The 18,298-nt window shown below is 40.6% G+C and overlaps 2 protein-coding genes across 9 annotated transcripts; both read left to right on the top strand.

Moving 5' to 3' along the window:
• The first annotated feature begins 534 nt into the window (after positions 1-534).
• On the top strand, positions 535-9,993 carry tom1 (target of myb1 membrane trafficking protein). Of its 8 annotated transcripts, XM_044182423.1 has the most exons (17): positions 538-839; positions 2,479-2,504; positions 3,487-3,571; positions 3,666-3,744; positions 3,883-4,032; positions 4,175-4,309; positions 4,414-4,548; positions 4,739-4,855; positions 5,048-5,181; positions 5,304-5,346; positions 5,466-5,604; positions 5,789-5,852; positions 6,519-6,588; positions 7,072-7,137; positions 7,611-7,673; positions 7,829-7,868; positions 9,269-9,993. In XM_044182423.1, exons 3-17 carry the CDS (start codon positions 3,534-3,536, stop codon positions 9,361-9,363), a joined length of 1,368 nt encoding a protein of 455 aa, XP_044038358.1. In that variant the 5' UTR covers positions 538-839; positions 2,479-2,504; positions 3,487-3,533; the 3' UTR covers positions 9,364-9,993. The 8 variants fall into 8 exon arrangements, with proteins under 8 accessions (XP_044038356.1, XP_044038362.1, XP_044038358.1 ...); XM_044182421.1 differs by lacking the exon at positions 2,479-2,504 and having other exon boundaries at positions 535-839; positions 5,051-5,181; XM_044182420.1 differs by lacking the exon at positions 2,479-2,504 and having other exon boundaries at positions 539-839.
• A 784-nt stretch (positions 9,994-10,777) lies between these two features.
• Positions 10,778-18,174, top strand: gcat (glycine C-acetyltransferase). The gene is made up of 9 exons (XM_044182429.1): positions 10,778-11,072; positions 11,874-12,004; positions 12,107-12,208; positions 12,311-12,457; positions 13,595-13,749; positions 14,481-14,563; positions 15,033-15,204; positions 16,947-17,068; positions 17,839-18,174. The coding sequence occupies exons 1-9, from the start codon at positions 10,853-10,855 to the stop codon at positions 17,988-17,990; spliced, it is 1,284 nt and encodes a 427-aa protein (XP_044038364.1). The 5' UTR covers positions 10,778-10,852; the 3' UTR covers positions 17,991-18,174.
• The last annotated feature ends 124 nt before the right edge of the window (positions 18,175-18,298 follow it).

Genomic DNA, 18,298 nt, shown 5'->3' on the forward strand with positions numbered 1-18,298 from the left:
GAGGGGAAACTCTTTTGTTACAGTAGCTCGCATTTACGTCAGTGCACACAGGAATAGAAGTACTAAGCAAAAATATATAATACACTATAATACAGGTCAGAAAATATATTAAGTACCAAGTGGGTATAAGTATAAAATTAAAATAAGTGTGAAGTACAAAGTGGGTTTACCAGTTGATGATAATAATACGGTATAAAGTAATAGTGCATAGTAATAGTGAACTGTTAAGTGTAGCTTATTAATATTATAATGAGACGGTGGATATTGCACAGCAGTACTAGCGGTATGAATAAATATCAATAAATAGGGAATTTTAAACTGAAAAGAGTATATTGCACAGAGGTATTAAACACAGAATATTGCTCAATATTTCAAGTATTGCAGTGATGTTAATGATTAATGTCCAGTTTAATGACTTAGGGTCATATAGACTAACACTTAGAGGGAGGAGTTAAAGCCACACTGAAGGTACTCCTTTGTTTGACCAACTTATCTCAGAGTAGTCGATATAAAGACAGAAATGACTTCCTTAGAGCGCTGTAGTTTTCAGCGGTGAGTGCAGACACGTAGAGTGCCTGTACGGGGTGCAGTTACAGAGCACTGACATCATTACGCCGGCCGTCTGATAATTGCAGGCTGCTTTCCCTTTAAAGTATGACGCAGCTCAACTAGTGCCCCACTTTGCTGTGTGAGCAGCAGCAGTGTGCAGGAGCGAGCGCGGCTTGTCGTAGCATACGGCTCTGCCCGGGGACGTCGGTGCTTCGCTGGGCCCTCACCGCTCATCAACATGGAGTTTTTAATGGGGAATCCGTTCAGCACGCCGGTGGGACAGCGGATCGGTGAGCTGTTTTATAACCGCCACAAAATCGTTACATTGTAATAACCAAATGCTTCAGTCAGGCTCAGTCACCTTTCATTAAGCCTCCGACACTCGCATCTTTATCGAGCTGCTTCTCCATTTTTATTTTTTTTAATCAAGGGTTTTTATTTCACGAGCAAATGCTTATATAATGTCAATATATTAAAATAACGAATCTAAGCTAATTGTATTAAGACTGACAGAGCAGCGACGGGTTGGGGTTTGATTGACGCGTCCGCTAAACAATGATTAGGCAAAGGCGGGACTAAGTTGCTGCGATGCTCAAGTTGATTGGTTGTGGTTGTGTCTGTTTAACCTGCCAATAGCTGGGCGGGACGAAAGGTGGCCGACATCCTCCTGACCTAAATAAGATGCATATTCGGCTGGAGCCTAATGATCGCACATGTGTTTTCATTGACTGATGGAAACTCATTATACAAACTGTACATTTTTACAAAAATACTAAATACACTCACCCATCTGTCCTCTTTCCATATCTAGAAATTAAAAGTATTTACACCTGTTTTTAACTGTAATAGATTCCGAGTATCTCACATCGTTTGGTAAGCTGTCTCAAATTTTAGCCTCCACACATTGAAAAGAGCCATATCTATGAATTTTGACTTTGCCAAGTATTACACTTATGCTTATGTTAACACCTGTAAATAGTCTGGTGCTTGGCCATTTAGGCATTTATACACACAACTTGCTGCTAAATACTGAACCCTGTTAGTCATGTTTAACTGTTTTAGTGAATTAAAAAGTCCTATACTTACATGGGTTCTTTTATTGTAATCAGAAATGTAGGCTAATGTATCATCTTTGTACAAACAGAAAAGAAGATACAGAAATGACATGCGCAGTCAATTTTTGAATACATCAAAGCCAGAAATAACATTTTTTTTGCAATTAACATTAAGACACTTTTTTTCTATTTAAATAATTTAGACAGACATTATACTTAATTCACTTTTTTAAACATAGAGTTACCAGAGACATTTTGTTGCAGCTCCATTGCAAGTGACATTAACAGATCTGGTTTGAGCAAGTTTACTATTTGAAGCAAATAAAAACAGCTTCAGTCTTACTCATATGTAGTGAAAGTTTATTGTCCACTAGCCATGTACAGTACCTAATTTTGGCATTTCTTGATTTAGTATATTTTGTGAGTTCAAAATGTTACAAAGCCGAATCATCAGCATACAGAAAAAGCTCAAAATCAACTACAGATTTCATATTTACAAATATTAGGATGTAAAAGGTTCCTAAGATTGATTCCTGTGGAACACCACACGTGACCACAAACTTAATTTGTGGACTAACTTTTTTGTTGTCAGAAAATACAGTATACCGTAGCTACTGTGAAGTGTTTGTTATGCTGAGAAGAAATGATTATTATATTGTGAGACACATGTACCAAGCATTAAAGCAACTACAAGGAACTTTCATTTTGTGTTGATTCTGGCGACCCCTGTGGACAAAAACAGTAGTGTTTCCACCGCCTCATGTTGTAAAGATCTTGCTCTGGCTAGGGTGTGCATTTGTTTTGGAAGCGAGTGAAGAAAAGATGTAGAAAAACGCAACTTATTTTTAATACTATTTTCCTTTTTTAAACACAGATGTTTACAGGACGCCTAGCGATGAGGTAATGTACCTATTTGTGGCTATGTAAGATTAATAACTGTAATGTGACGATGGTGAAACAAAGTAAACTTTGTTTTAGTATCATTCATACACCTAGTTGACTACAACTAACAGATTCGGTTGCTCGGTAATAGGAATTTTGTTGAGAAAGCTAAAGTTACCAACATTCCCTAGTAGCGTTATGCCTTCATAATAATAAGCCAACAGCAAGCAGCTCAGTAGCAAGGCCAACATAAAATGTTATGTTAAGCCAGTTGTGTTACAGTAATGTCCACTGCGACCTATACCTCCATGGACTGTACACAGCCAAATAAAATAGACATTACATACCTGTCTAGGAGGAAGAGGGCCCATTCAGGGTTGGTTTTGAATCATTTCAATTCCCGCAGTTCTCTCCATCTGTTGAATGATCGACCAAGGTTGACTCGTGTTTTCGCCTGTGCTCAATCACTGTCTCTTTTAGCTTTTCTTTTTGTTCTTCGGTCAATTCTTTTGTTTTTCTCTTTGCTGATTCTGCCCAAGTATCAGCCATAACCACAAAATATAATGTCAAAAATAAGATTCTTTAACTTCCTTTTAACTGGTTAACGTACTGCTCACTGCGACACTTTGCCTAGGAAAATGTAAATGTAGGCTCTTCCGTTCTGCGTGGTACATGCCGTAAATCGTTTCGTCTGATTTTGTGGGGAAACGGACCCGATGACAGGCATTAAGAATAACTATATAGAAATAGCCAATCTTCTCGCTGATGGTTTCGTTTGCTTATGTAGATCATATAGAGGCATTGGTATTAAATTGAGGCTGTTTCATAACCAGTTAAAAACTCCTTGTAGTTGCTTTAATCAATGACAAAATCATCTTATTAATAATCATAAAGGCAGGCTATGAGATAAGTTCCAGAGTAAACTGCTAATTACTACACCATTCATTTTAGTCAGCAGTGTCATATTATTCAGCAGTGTATATTCACCTATTTTTCACAGAGTGTGCAACCAGCTCCAGCCTGCCAGCAGAAGACTGGGCCCTCAACATGGAGATCTGCGACATGATCAACAGCTCGGAGGAAGGGTGTGTGTGTGTGTCTGTTATCTGTCAGCATCAGGAACAAACTAGTCCTCTGGAGGTTACATGCCTCTGACTGTTGGAAATTCTCTGGTTACAGACCCAAAGATGCAGTCAGAGCCATAAAGAAAAGGATTGTGGGGAACAAGAACTTCAAGGAGGTTATGCTGGCGCTCACTGTGAGTGTTGTTCCCTTGTCACCCTGATGTTCCGCCATCACCCCGTTGACTCAGATGATGTTCTCATCACTTGGTTTGAGTTATAAAATATAGGATTTACTGCATTTGCTGATTCACCACGTCTCCTTCTGATGTTAGGTCCTGGAGACTTGTGTGAAGAACTGCGGCTACAGATTTCACATCCTGGTGACGACACGGGATTTTGTAGAGGGGGTGCTGGTGCGGTCGATCATCCCGAGAAACAACCCTCCATTAGTCCTGCATGACAGAGTTCTTAGCATCGTACAGGTAAAAAATGCCCCATTACATGTTTTGGCAACACTGTGGCAGCATGGAGAAAAAAATCAGGTTGTTGTCATGTCATAGTCAGTCTTGGTGTTGTCACATTGCTCTACAGCCTGGTGGTAATTTGTGGTTTTCTCTTGTCAAGGCGTGGGCTGATGCATTCCGCAGCTCACCCGACCTGACGGGTGTGGTGTCAGTGTACGAAGACCTGCGAAGGAAAGGACTTGAGTTCCCCATGACAGAACTAGACGGTTACTCACCCGTCCAAGCCCCAAAAACGGTACAAACTGGTACTAGCTGGTGCGCTTACTGCTGATATTTGGGTGCTAGCTATTATCTTTTGTAATCTTTCTTTCGGGTCATTTCTGTGCATTTGCTTACCAGACTTTGCCTGGGAACGGGCCTGCTGTCACTACTCTGCCTGCTGTGCTCCTATCTTCCAAACCTCCGCTCATCCCATCTCAGACTTCTGAGCTAAAGCTGGCCTTAGAGGGAAACAATGCCTTCACTCCTAGCCAGGTGATGGCCTTGCTGCCCTAGAGACAGATATTTTACACACAAAAATATCTCACAAATCCTTTTTGTGTCTGTGTTTCTCAAATCATTTTGGCCTCCCAGCACTTATGAAATCGATATTTGCCTTTGCAAGGAGTTATTATAGCTGTGTTAATTCAGGAAACATTATTGATATACATTATTGATATTCTAGGTAAAAAAGCTGAAGACAGAGCTGGGAGTGGTGCGGAGCAACCTGACTATGATGTCAGACATGATGAGTCAGCTGGATCCTGTCACAGTAAAACAAGCAGACATGGAGCTGCTGGAGGTAAAAAAAACAAAACAAAACAGACTTGGGTTTCATTAATGTGAAGTAGTTTATGCAGGAAAATCATTTCCATCCAGACATGTTGAGTGACAGTGCGTTACCCTTAACTGATCTCGTACTTTATACATTTTGTTTTGCATCTGCCCCCTCAACCCCCCCACCCACACATTCTTTGTCTGATTGTGTCATTAGCAGTTATACACAGTATGTAAAGAAATGCAAGAGAGGATAGTGAAGATCGTCCCCAGACTCAGTGAGGAGAAGCTGATTGAGGAGTTGCTGGCAACTAACGATGAGATGAACACCGCCTTTACTCGCTACCACAGGTTAACTGCAATTATTATTATTATTATACTAGCTTATTTATTAACAAAATAAGAGGATGGTAATATTTGAACAGGTTCTATTTTGCCATTTGATGATGATCATTTTGTTCTGCTGTTTACAGGTTTGAAAGACGAATAACAAATGGTCCAAACACAGCACAGAAGGTACAGAACATGGCAGTCATTTTTGAATTGGTTGTTATTCTTGCTTCACAACTCAACACTCAGAATTTTATGAAATGGTTGCATCACAGACTTTCAATTTATTGCATTTTGTTTCTCAGAGCCACACATACGTCAACCTAACAGACCTCGATTTGACAGCTGAGTCTGTCAGCCAATCAGGGGTGGCATCAGTTACCAATGACAGCTCACTCAGCCAGTCAAAAGCTGACAGTTTGTCCGGTCAGATGGCGAGACTTAGTAAGTACTCCAGCCTGATGCATTTTTTGCCTGTGCGTTTGTATTATTTATGTGTAGTTATTAATAAATGAATGAAATAATTGTTGTGCAAAAGCCTTCATAAAGACCTACACACTGCGCACGTACAGTATGTATGCCTCTATTTATTGTATGCACTATAAACTTGTTGCTGTTCTTCTTGTAGGTACAAGTGAATCAGATGACACAATATCACAGAAAATAAATGTCTCAACTCAACAAAGACCAAGGTACAGAAAGACTAGAAACCATAGTTTTTATGACCTTGAAGATGTACACAGTAACACAAGTTGCAAACAGTAATTCCTATTGAGAGTGCATGAAAAGTAGTTAGCAAGCGAGCGGAGAAGTCTAAACAGTTAGCTAAAAGTAATGAATAAACAGTTGGAATAGTTATTAGCTAAAAGTATTGGATAAAACGTCCAGCTTCTGCCACTCCCAGTGGTACATTAGTATGAATGCAAACTTGTAACAGTAACAATATCCACTTTTAGTAGTGTTAAATAAAATGAACACCATTTGTCCATGGTGGAACATGGTGGTGTTGATGAAATGATGATGATGAGTTCATCTGTGGGTGTGCATCAGATAAAAATAAATGGTTGGGAGCCTCTGAACTAAAAGGAATGATGTGTGAATAACAAAGCAAATTCTGCTGATTTGTTTTATCACAATGTTACAGTTACAATCTTACAGAGCAGTCATGCAGCTCTTTCCCGAGCAAATTCTCAGGAATGGCATTTGCAAAGATGTTGATGTTTGTTTTGGAGTTTAATTCCAATTCCGACTCCTTCCCTCCACTTCCTTTTTAAAATATGTGCCAGTATTTCTCTGTGTGTTAACTGGAATTATTAGCTTACATGGCAGTTAACCAATGTACAAATCTTGTGTTTCAGCGAGCGGAATGAAGTTGCAGTGGACGGCCTGGCTCGGGCTCAGGACAGCAGGCTACTAAACACTGGAACGGTAAGCAAAAACGCCATGTAATTCAGCTTTTACACAGCTACAACAGGTTTAGTCACAACATTTATTGGCTTTCGGCTTTTTCTTATCTGTGATGTGACCTTTGGGACCGCTAGAAACTAATTAAGTTTGACAATTGCGTATTTGGCTTAAGAAACTTTTCTTGCTTTTGCAATGGAAGCCCAGTACTATGTATCATAGTCCCCACATTTGACACCAACCTCAAGTCAAATTCTGGGGTTGTATGTGCAACAGAGTAACAAGCTCACTGTATAGATATTCATGGTATTGTACGCAACGTCTGAGCTGTATTATTTGTAGGAGGGAGTTTGGGGGGAAGCACTGCTGTCAGTGAGTTTCAGTCAAGAAATAGTAGAGAATTATCTGGCCTACAAAAGGCTCCTTGGTTGAGTAAATCTGTATGTTGCTTTGTCTCAGTACTGTAACTGCTTTCCTCCTAAATTAACTCTCTGTCTGTGCATGAAGGATGGCAGCCCAGCCTCCACCTGCAGCTCCTCTCCAAAGTTAGATTGGATGATTAAAAGGGGAATGGTGGGTCTGTGTCCAGAATGTGTCCTGGTTTCACATTGATTCACCTTTCCACACCCTCCATCTCTTTGTTTTGTCATGAGGTTGCAATTTAGTTTTGCTGTGGTCTGGATTGCTTTTGTTTGGATCATGTTTTGAGTATGGTGGTTCGGTTATTGAGATAAAACACAGTGGTTTGCATGTTTTTTTATGTGGTGAAGACAATATGATATTTTAGAGTTTACTTGTGTGCCTACGCCCACTACAGAGCATGACAATGTTTGAGTTGCACTGTCCTGATATGCTACATTGTTGTCATACCTGCCATGCTTTGCTTACCGACATGTGGTTGTTCTTTTGTGTGTGGTTTGTTTTTTGGTTTTTTTGGTTTTTTTAGGTGGCTTGGTAGCTTTGTTACATCTTCATAAAGTTTTATCAGTTATTATATAATATATTTCACTGCACTGACCATCCCGGTGCTCTGCTTTCTTTGTTAGATTCCTATCAACCAGAACACTGTAATGGATGATATTGAGAAATGGCTAGAGTTGGATGATGAGGTGAATTTACTCTAAATAAATAAATAAATACAATAATTTTGATGGCAAAATAACTAGTTAACTGTTAATTATCATTTAACAATATTTGTCTTTTAACTGCACAAGATGTGTATGGATATGTAAAGCATAATATGTCTCTTCTGTTTGTGACACAGTATGATGACTTTGAGGATGCGGATGGTGTGACCAGTGAAGGTGAGGGTCTTTACAATTTACAGCTTTTATCACCCATTATTTTATTTGGCATTCATGGACACCTGCAGCATCTGAGGAGTAGTTTTATGTTAAACCTACTGTATATTTGGTATATACACATGCAATGCTCACTAACTTGGGCACTTTGACTAACTGAAAATTATTGTTTGTGCTGTACTGACTGGCTATACTTGGAGCTACAGACTCAACTTGAGGTTCTGATCACATTTTGCACTACCTTTTTCTTGACGTAGATATATTAAACTCTCATTTCTACCAGTCAGTCTCATATCTGCTGCAAAATATTTCTGCATTTGACCCGTAGGTGGCACTAGAGGCTTCACTAGGCATGTGGTGCCCCATACTACCAACTCTACACAACTATGCAATTTTTATGTGTCTACTCCAAAAAGACTGCTGCCATATTGTTATGTAACTGTAACTAAATTAAAGTATTTCTGGTAATTAATCAGTTCAGGGTTATTTTGACCCTACAAGGACTACTAACCAACCAATTGTACTTGTACCCCAGGGGGTACTTCTGCACTCTACAGGGGGGTATGTGGAAAGATTATGGAGTAGCTCAACTAAAAAAAAAGATATTGTGGTTTTAAACAAATCCAAATATTGAGTCAGCTTTAACACCTGAACACTACTTGACGCAGTCAACAGTATGTGAAAACTAGTTAGCAAGGTAGCATAGAAGCCTAAACAGTTAGCTAAAAGTAATGAATAAACAAGTATTGGATAAACGGTGAAATAGCTAAAAGTAATGGATAAATGGCTGAAATGGTTAACAAAATGGAAAAATGATGAAAATACTAAAAGTAGAGGATAAATGGTTCGAATTGTTAGCTACAATTGATGGATTGAATTGAAACGTCCAGCTTCTGTCACTCCAAGTGGCAGTGCAAATTTGACCAAATTGATCTGAACATTGATATTTCAGTTATATGAAAAAAAAAATATTGTAACAATATCAGTTTTTATATAAGTAACAGTGTTAAAAAACATTCAGTATAAAATAACATGAGATGAACATATCTGGAACATGACTGGTGGTGTTGATGAAGGGGTACTTAGAGATGATCTGACAGGGCTGTGGGGGACGCATCAGAAATAAAAAAGTTGCTATCCACTACTCTAAACAACATGAACAACTCACAGATGTCTGAATCACAGTCCACGGAATCAGCATAAGTCCAAGGTTTCTAACTTACAAAAGTCTCATCTTGTATTTTTCTCATTTGTTTATGCTGACACCAGCATCCTTTTATAAAATCCCACGTGTTTGCATCTTTTCTTTCCTACTTCTTTACGCCCTTATTCCATTCAGTAAATTTACTTGAGATAGTTGATGAAGTCTTGTCTCACCTAATCCTGCTTCTCTCCCTCTGCAGAGTTTGACAGGTTTTTAGCAGAGAGAGCAAAAGCAGCTGAGCGCCTGCCATCGCTGAGAGCTTCTTCACAGGATACCAACCACTCCGAGTCTTAAGTTACACTTTAAACCTGCTTTGAACTAACACTACTCATGAAGCTCCTGCGCCATCGGCTGAGAGATGGAGATGTCTTTTAGATGAATGGTTGAATGGCACATTTGACATGGGAATTACAGCCCATATCTGAGGAAGGTCGTCATAGCTGTGTATACTGCTCTTTCCGGGTGAGCAAACGCGTTTTTTAACTGATAAAAATAATGTTATTTGATGAATAACAGAGGTTTTTACTTGACATTGTTATGAGGGTTTGGCCATGTGTGGAATGCAAACATTTGCACATTTTATATGGTTACATTCCTGTTGCTGAAAGAGAGCGAGAGGATATTGTTACAGACAACAACTTTTGCAATATAGATTATGCATTATATTGCTGATGATGATGTATATTGTCAAACATGATGATGGGTTATAGCATACGCCCCTGTCAAAGTAGCAAACACTGTAAACCTGTATGTAAGAGAAGCTCAGCTATTATGTAATGGAATAGTTTGATGCTCGACATCATTATTGATGTAAGAAAACTAAATGAGATTTTTTACATCCAACATTCCCATGTGAAGATGTTTTACTTGAAGGAAGTCATGACAGACTGCTGTCATATATTAAACTCAAACTATTAACTGGAAGTCTGGCTGTTCTCATTCTAACCTCAAAGTGCAGTGCATTAAGGTTTCTTACTGTATAATCCAATTCATGGCTTTGCAGGTACCACTGCAAATCTTTTTAAATTCCTGTCTGTTGTTAATAAGATTTGACTTGTGGGCTTGGTCCTAAACATGTCACACCCTCTGACTGCCTTCAGTTTGGCTGTCACTCAGTGAGTATATTGAAAAGACATTACTGTGCAGGTTTTACTTAATTGATAACAGAGATTTTCAAAAATCAGACATACTTACGGTACTAATTTGTACATACTTTTCAATACATTAAGGCACTGGAATACAAGCATTTGCGTTACCAATCAATTTAACATTAAATTACCCATATGTGGGGTATGATTCCATGTTTAACAATTTCAGAGTGATGATTATTATTCATATCTATCACAGCATTGGAAATTGCAAACATCTTTTAAGGGTCACAGAAGGTAAACAGGGTGAATGTGTGTGTGTATGTGTGTATGTGTGTGTGTGTGTGTGTGTGGGGGGGTAATAATGACACCCAAGGACAAGGACTGTGTTTTTGTAGTTGTAACACAACGTACCTTTTTTACGATTAGTTAGAGATAAAAAGACTTCAAGAAGTCAAACATTGTTGCAATTTATATTTGGCAACATGTTGCTACCATACTGGATCTGAACCGGTAAGTAAATACTATCTGAAATCTGATTGGACAAAACAAGCCACCTGGCACGTGCCCTGGCCTCTGATTGGTTCACCACACGTACGCCTACCCTTGTTACGTGACGCAGCCACGCCTCGTCTCTGGTCCTTACGTTCAGTCCTCCTGCACGTTTGACACCTTAAACAAACGGCTTCACCGTCATGTCTCTCGGAAAAGTTGCCCGGAGCTTGGTGAAACCAGTCCGGGGCGTCCTGCGGCCCTCGGCCTCGGTTCTGAACCGGAGCTACGCCGCTGTCGCTGAAGCCAGAGCGGTGCTGGAGAACGAGCTTGAAGGTATCCGAGCCGCGGGGACGTGGAAAGCTGAGAGGATCATCACGTCCAAGCAAGGTCCTCAAATCAACGTGGGCGGCAGTAGTAACAGTGAGTGGTAACTTAGTTCAGAGTAACAGCAGTTGATATAAATACGTGGTAGCGGTTAGACATAATTGTCATTAAACGCACCATGGGGTACAAAAAGATAAACAACATTGTTGGTAGTTGCTTTTCAGTTGGCGCGCTGCCACGATGTTATCTTAATGGTGAACTTGACTCAAACTGCAGTAACGTTACTGGAGGGCACGCAAGCTTGCTAACTGCAGGACTAAATTCTAGGAAACCTGTCCAGACACAACTTTTCAAAAACATATGATTCAAATTAATTTCAAATAAGTCACAATGAAAGATCTTAAAAAATAGCTGTATAAACTTGACTTTAATAGCAAAAGGAAACCCTTCCTTTTAATGAATTCAAAAGTGCCCACAGCAGCAGCCGCTAATCTCTGCTCTGTTTGCTGCTCTGCCAGCAAAGCAGCGAGCCAGTTACAGTCCAGGATGCCAGAGATTGACTCTGCTGATATTTGAATGACCCATGACCCCTCATGTGTGAAAGTGACTGTTCAGTTCATCTGGACAGCAACGCCACTATCCTATGCATTGTTTTTTCTGCCACCCTTTGTTCTGATGTGTTGGCTTCATTGTGTTGTTTTTGTCACCTGCATTTTTGCCACAAAAAAAATGAAAAAGAACACAGGCAGAATTTCTATTGCAGGGTTTGAGTTGCTCATAGTGGTTATTGTCTTACTGCTTTGAATTGGAGAGTGCGTTATAACAGACTCAAAGGGTGACCTTTTTACCTCAGGTTTCCTGTTCTCCATCTAAACTCTCTCTCCCTCTCCTTGTCAGCCATATTGAATTTCTGTGCCAACAACTACCTTGGACTGTCCGGTCATCCAGAGGTGGTGCAGGCAGGGATTGATGCTCTAAAGTCATATGGTGCTGGACTGAGCTCCGTCAGATTCATCTGTGGCACACAGGTATGACGGCTGATTCACCACTCAGTCAGCACATTAACATCATATACGCAGCTGTATTACAGCTAAATCTCATGGAGGTTAATGAGTTCACTCTGTTTATAGGATCTGCACAAAAATCTGGAGCAGAAGCTAGCAGAGTTTCATGAGAGGGAGGACTGCATCCTCTATGCTAGCTGTTTTGATGCCAACGCTGGACTGTTTGAGGTAATGTCATACTTTACATATCTCCAGCAGGCTGGAAGAAGAACATAAAGGATTCCCCTATTATGATCAAATATTACTAGTATCATATTACTCTTACACCAGGTCCTGCTGGGCCCAGATGACGCGGTGCTGTCCGATGAGCTAAACCATGCCTCCATCATCGATGGGATCCGTCTGTGTCGGGCAAAGAGGCTGCGCTACAAACACATGGACCTCAGTGATCTGGAGAACAAGCTCAAAGAGTCTCAGGTGTGTGTGGACCTCTGCCAGCGCTGTAGAAGGACCTGTGTCTTTTTACATGGAAACAAACGTTATTACTGTGTGTTTCATTAATGTTTATGCTGCTGATATAATGTCTTTTCAACATATTTTAGCATATGATAAGTGAGTCATATTCTCCATCCTATCCAGAGTGATAATCAAATATTTAAAAATGAGCTGTTTGCAGGGACTATTTGTTTCAGATAAGTGTTGACAGGGTGTTCTTTGGGTTATCTGGACTGACTTTTTGCCTGGGATGTGTTAGATTTAGCCTCAGACCCTATAAGATTCTCCTTTTGAAACGAGTCAGCTCGAAACATTCAAAAAAAAAAAAGCCAGCCTGAAATGGCGTTTTCAACCAACTCATGGAGCTAATGATACCTTAATAAGCTAGCTCACTACAGCTGATAAAATCTACTAGCAACCGTTTCAGTCGGCTGAATCTGTGGTCATCACCTAGAAATGAGAAGCTGCTTTTGTCTGCCTCCATCTGAAATCAAGGACCCGCTGTTTGAAAAATTACCAAGCATTTCTAGTGGTAAATCTGCCTCTGTTATCATTGTTAACTGAATTATGTGCCGCGCAGGAATGGAAAGCTTGACAGGCATAGCAACAGTAACTAAGAGGGGCGGGGCTTAGTGAATGGCCGGTTGTATTTGGGTGAAAACCAGGGCCAACACAACTCAACCTGTCTGTATGGCTACACTACATCTACAAGTGGCTGAGAAAATATGCTTTGTTTTGTAATTTTGGGTGAACCAACGCTTTGAAATAATTCCCCTTTTCTAGTATCATGTGAAGCAACCAAGGCCAGTCCTGATGTACTCTAGCTTGATATTTCCCAGTTCTTCATCAGCATGAATGACATCATTTGCTGTGTGAGCACTTTGAGGAAAAAAAACTGATATTGATGAAACATGTCAACAATGGTGATAAATGCACATACAGTATTTCATGGACTTACTCAGAAGAGTTCACACAGGTCAATCTCATAGTTCCATTTGAGTTTCATGGTGCATGAAACCCATATCACTGAGGCGACAGGGTCCGGCAAGGGTTACAGTATCGATTAGACTGTGACAGGACCAGTGTGCTGATGTTAGGGCTCTGCTTTGTCCTCCTCAGTCATCTCGTATGCGCCTGATAGTGACAGATGGAGTCTTCTCTATGGATGGAGACGTGGCTCCCTTAACAGGAATCTGCGACCTGGCCGAACAGTATGGAGCCATGGTGTTTATAGATGAATGCCACGCCACCGGCTTCCTGGGGTCCCGAGGCAGGTGGGTAAGATGCTGATAAACCCAAAAATGCAAAAGATGCATGTCTTTTTTTTTCTTCTTCTTCTTCTTTTTTCCTTTTTTTTTTAATTTGTGTTTTTATATATGGCCACTACCATTAGAGCAACATAAAAATTCCAGCGTGTCCCATCATGTAAAATCTGCAACTTCACAGTTTAAAAAGGGGCATGAGTGGCATGTTAGGTGTTCAACCGCCTGTCTTTGCCTTTTCTAAGGCACACTGGTTGCTAGAGTCAGTTGGTTAGTATGTTGACTCAAGACGTCATCAATATGCTGTCACTGTGCGACTTTAAATAGCACTTGATATAATAGCATTACTCAATATGACAAAAAATATCATGGAAGTTAAATATCTTAAACATGGGTTAAGGTTTTGTTATACATAATAGTGACATAGTAGGAGGCAGATATGATGGGACATAATAATTAAATAGAGACAGGAATATGCTTGTTAGCTTTAATATATTTTTATGCTATCCCCACTGTGTAGGAATGTGTGATTACAACAACTTTAAAATTATTATAATGACATGAAATTTTGTCAAGCCCAGGGAAAATTGGTTGCTGTCTGCAACATTTGTGGCAGTGTGTTTTGTTGACACGGCCAGTAGGTGTTGCCAAAGTAAGAACTCCCACACATGGCGGGTTAAGTAAAGTCAAGCTCTGTAAATATGACGGGATAAACTAATGGTACTGCTCCCTGTGATTTGCAGAGGGACAGACGAGCTCCTGGGAGTGATGGACAGAGTTCACATTGTAAACTCCACCCTGGGGAAAGCACTGGGAGGAGCAGCTGGTATGTCTCCATCTGATTACATACAGGTTCTGCCTATTTCTTGCTGCTGTTCAAACAGCTGCATCTGGGGCAGAGGAACTCTTCTAAAGTTGTTATGGGGAACGTGTTAGCAAACAGTTGCCTATTTATGCATTTAGCAGACACGAAGCAACATTATCATTTATTTGGCGTCGTGTTTCTGGCCACTTTCTTCACCTGCTAGTCGCTAACTTTGTCTATCTGCCGTTTGGTGCTGGGCAGGTAGCGTACAGTGGGTTTATCAGAGCTTATCAGAGAAGTTACTGCTCCCAGCCAAGACATAATCTGGCATTAATAACCCAGGCTGCTTGCTAACCAGCTGCTGACTGTAGCTTCATATTTACCGTACAGACATGAGTATTGAGCTTCTCATCTAACGGCAGAAAATGAATATGCGAATTTCCCAAAATGTTGAACTATTGCTTTTATCTTCTACATTTTTTTCTTTCAGGTGGCTACACAGTTGGCCCTAAGCCTCTCATTGACCTGCTGAGGCAGCGCTCGCGGCCGTACCTGTTCTCCAACTCCCTCCCCCCTCCTGTGGTGGGCTGTGCCACCCGGGCCGTGGAGATGCTGCTCGCCTCCAGTGAGATTGCGCAGAGCATGACGGCCAAAACCATGAGGTGCGTTTGTCGAGGAGAAAACGCGTCAGGTTTTTACTTAAAGCTGACTTGCTTTTTTGAAAGTCAGTGTGTTTGTTCACACTTACTCAAAACCTCTGAACTGTCTTCAGAAATGAGTTGTGGTCAAGTCTAAAAGATTGCTTATTGGGTTTTTTTAGAGGCTGCTCATTTGAATTTTTCCTCTGACAGCAGAGTTATACGTAGTTTGTAAGGTTGGGTTCTGATAGCCGGCCCCAGTTTGGATCCGGTTCACGGTCCCAGATTCATTCAGCTTCATTCAGAACCTTTTAATTCTCGTTATTTTTTATTCGCAAAGACCAATGTTGACAACATGCAGGTGAAGTAAACTTTTTATGCACATCAAATCAATATTTTGAGCTCATTAACCTCAGAGTTCTGAATCAGGACCTGCGGTATTTGGATCATGTGGTTTGTGGAAAAATCAGGTGTAAAAGTCAGTATGCTACAGCTGTTATTTCAGTGTGTCAGAACCAATATCAATCAACATTTCATATCTTCTGCTGCTCACCTCATTTTCAGGTTGTAGCTGCAGGTTGGGAAAATATATTAGGCTAGCTTAATTAATGTTAATGTTGATTCATTTAGTAGCCACTAAAAACTGTAGTATTTCTGGCTTCTCGCCCAGCAACAGGTGATCACAAATCAAAACTGAATCTTTGGGTTGAAGTTATTTATAACTAGTTACTTGCAAATGATGAAAGCTCAACTAGATGAGATTCGAAAAATTTGGATATGAAAAGTTGATTTGATACTGGATTCTGATTCGTTAAAATGCTATCCAACTCCATCCCCATCCTTGTGTTATACAACTGTTAACTTACGTCCTCTGGCAAAACAGATGAGCCTTTTTTGAATTTTTCATTTATAATGCACATCGTATTTGCTTATGGAAATGAAACAGCGAACACTGAGGAGGAGGAACTGTAGAAACACCCGTATCTTGTTATTGAACAGTAACCAAATGAGTTAATATTTATACTAGCGTTAATAGCGTTCTTAACCTTGTTCAGTAACGCCCACATGCTTCCTTCAGGCCACATTATGCAGTTGTGAGCTACACTCTAGACAAAGCATACATACATTTTTTTTATTTTTCAGAATTATTATTATAAATAGACTTTTTACAGATATACAATGGATCTCATCTTGAATGATTTTGTCATTCATCCTGGATACAGTCATGAAAGAAAGCGAGGAAGCATGAGTGGGGGAAAAAAAACGCTATGTTAACAGAGGGTTGACTATATAGCTAACGACAAGCTTACGACGCGTAGGGTGATAAAAGCTCAACACTCACCAGCAACATTCAGTGTCCGGCCGATCTGCTCCCACAAATGGGCTTTTCTGTCTCTGTTGTGATAGTTCCTGTCTGACAAATCATAAAGCTCAGGACAGACAGACACGGCCAGAACAAGCTTCTTCTCCATTTTTGTGGTTACCAGGATGACGAGTCCCGCCCCTTCTAATATATGATTGGTTGCCTGAAAAGGAGCGACAGTGACGACACAGTGCCTTTCTGAAAAGTTCAGAGATTTTCAAGTAGAAGCACTCCGAGCGGCCCCTCAACAAAGTCGGAGCGCTCTGAAGAAAGACGCTGGCTGCAGCGTACTTTCTCCTCTACGCTGCCGCTTACGCCCTCTCCTCACGGGGACACAAGCCCTTACACTGCTGTCCTTCTGTAATCGTGACTGTAATGTTTTTTTTCTATGCTGCCTATTCAGGTTCAGGAACAAGATGACGCAGGCTGGCTTCACCATTGCAGGCTCAGCTCACCCCATCTGTCCCGTGATGCTGGGCGACGCACGGCTGGCCTCTCTGATGGCCGATGATATGCTGAAGCTAGGTGAGACAGCAGTGAAAACTGATCCCCTGGCCTGCAACCATCTAACCCTGCTTGATTTTGAAATGCATTGCAAAATGTGGCCCCATTTACACCTAGCCCTTTCATTCATCTGTGTTGTTTCTCCTTTTTTAAGTGATGGTAGCAGCTTCCATAATTGCATTATATGCCATTATTCATTTTAATAAAGTTGGGGGCAAAGTTCCATCTACAGCAGTCAGTTCAAGTGTTTGAACAGTGACTCCGGTTGCATCCATAGAAAATGCTGCTACTGTCCAGCCATGCGTGTCTCCTGGGCTTGTTTGTGAAGTCGTTTTCTTTTTAAGTTGGATCCCGAAAGGCAACTTTGTGAGACACGCATTAGGAGGAGTGTTAGTTGTTATCTGATGCTGTACAGCTGTCGTTTTCCAACCATTTTTACTGTGTCTTTGGTGCATTTACACCTGCATTTTAAGTTGACGACTAGGTGTAAACATGGCCTATGACACGTACTCTCTCGGTTGTCACTAGAGATTACAAAGTATAGCAGTAGAGATTGGGTAGTAGCATTTCCCATAACAGGTAATATAGCATTTAGGGGTAAAGTGATGTTAGAATCGGTAATACACTGGGACTAATCAACCGCTAGAGGACGACTACATTACATTAAATTAATGACAAGTCACGAGTGCAGTAAGTGCAGTGTTGGACTGAGAACAGCTGATGTGAATGAACCATCTTGACTACCACAGAAAATGATTCAACCTCTGTTAACGCCGCTCTTCCCTCCACAGGAGTGTATGTGATTGGATTCTCCTACCCAGTCGTACCAAAGGGCAAAGCCAGAATCCGCGTTCAGATTTCGGCCGCCCACACAGACGAAGACATCGACCACTGCGTTGACGCTTTCATCCAGACGGGCAGAAAGCATGGAGTCGTCTCCTGAACAGGAATCGGAAAGATTCAGCAACCAGGATGATTCACTGAGCAATGGTGAACCGCTTGCTCTTGCAGATCATGCTCCCTGTTAATCGAGACATTGATGGAAATATTAGTTACATTTGTTGGTCAACACAGGATAAAGTTATTTTTGTGTTTGCTTAGCTGAATAAAGCACTTTTGCTAACATGTGTAGGTGTTTTGTATTTTAATAAACAAATTTATATGAGGGAGAAAATGTTTCTATCGAATCCTTGTATCTCTTGACAATAGATGTGTTTATTTGGGCTAGTCATTCATCTGTTCAGCAGATTG

Source organism: Siniperca chuatsi, linkage group LG21, assembly GCF_020085105.1.
Source record: "Siniperca chuatsi isolate FFG_IHB_CAS linkage group LG21, ASM2008510v1, whole genome shotgun sequence".
Lineage (NCBI taxonomy): Eukaryota > Metazoa > Chordata > Actinopteri > Centrarchiformes > Sinipercidae > Siniperca > Siniperca chuatsi.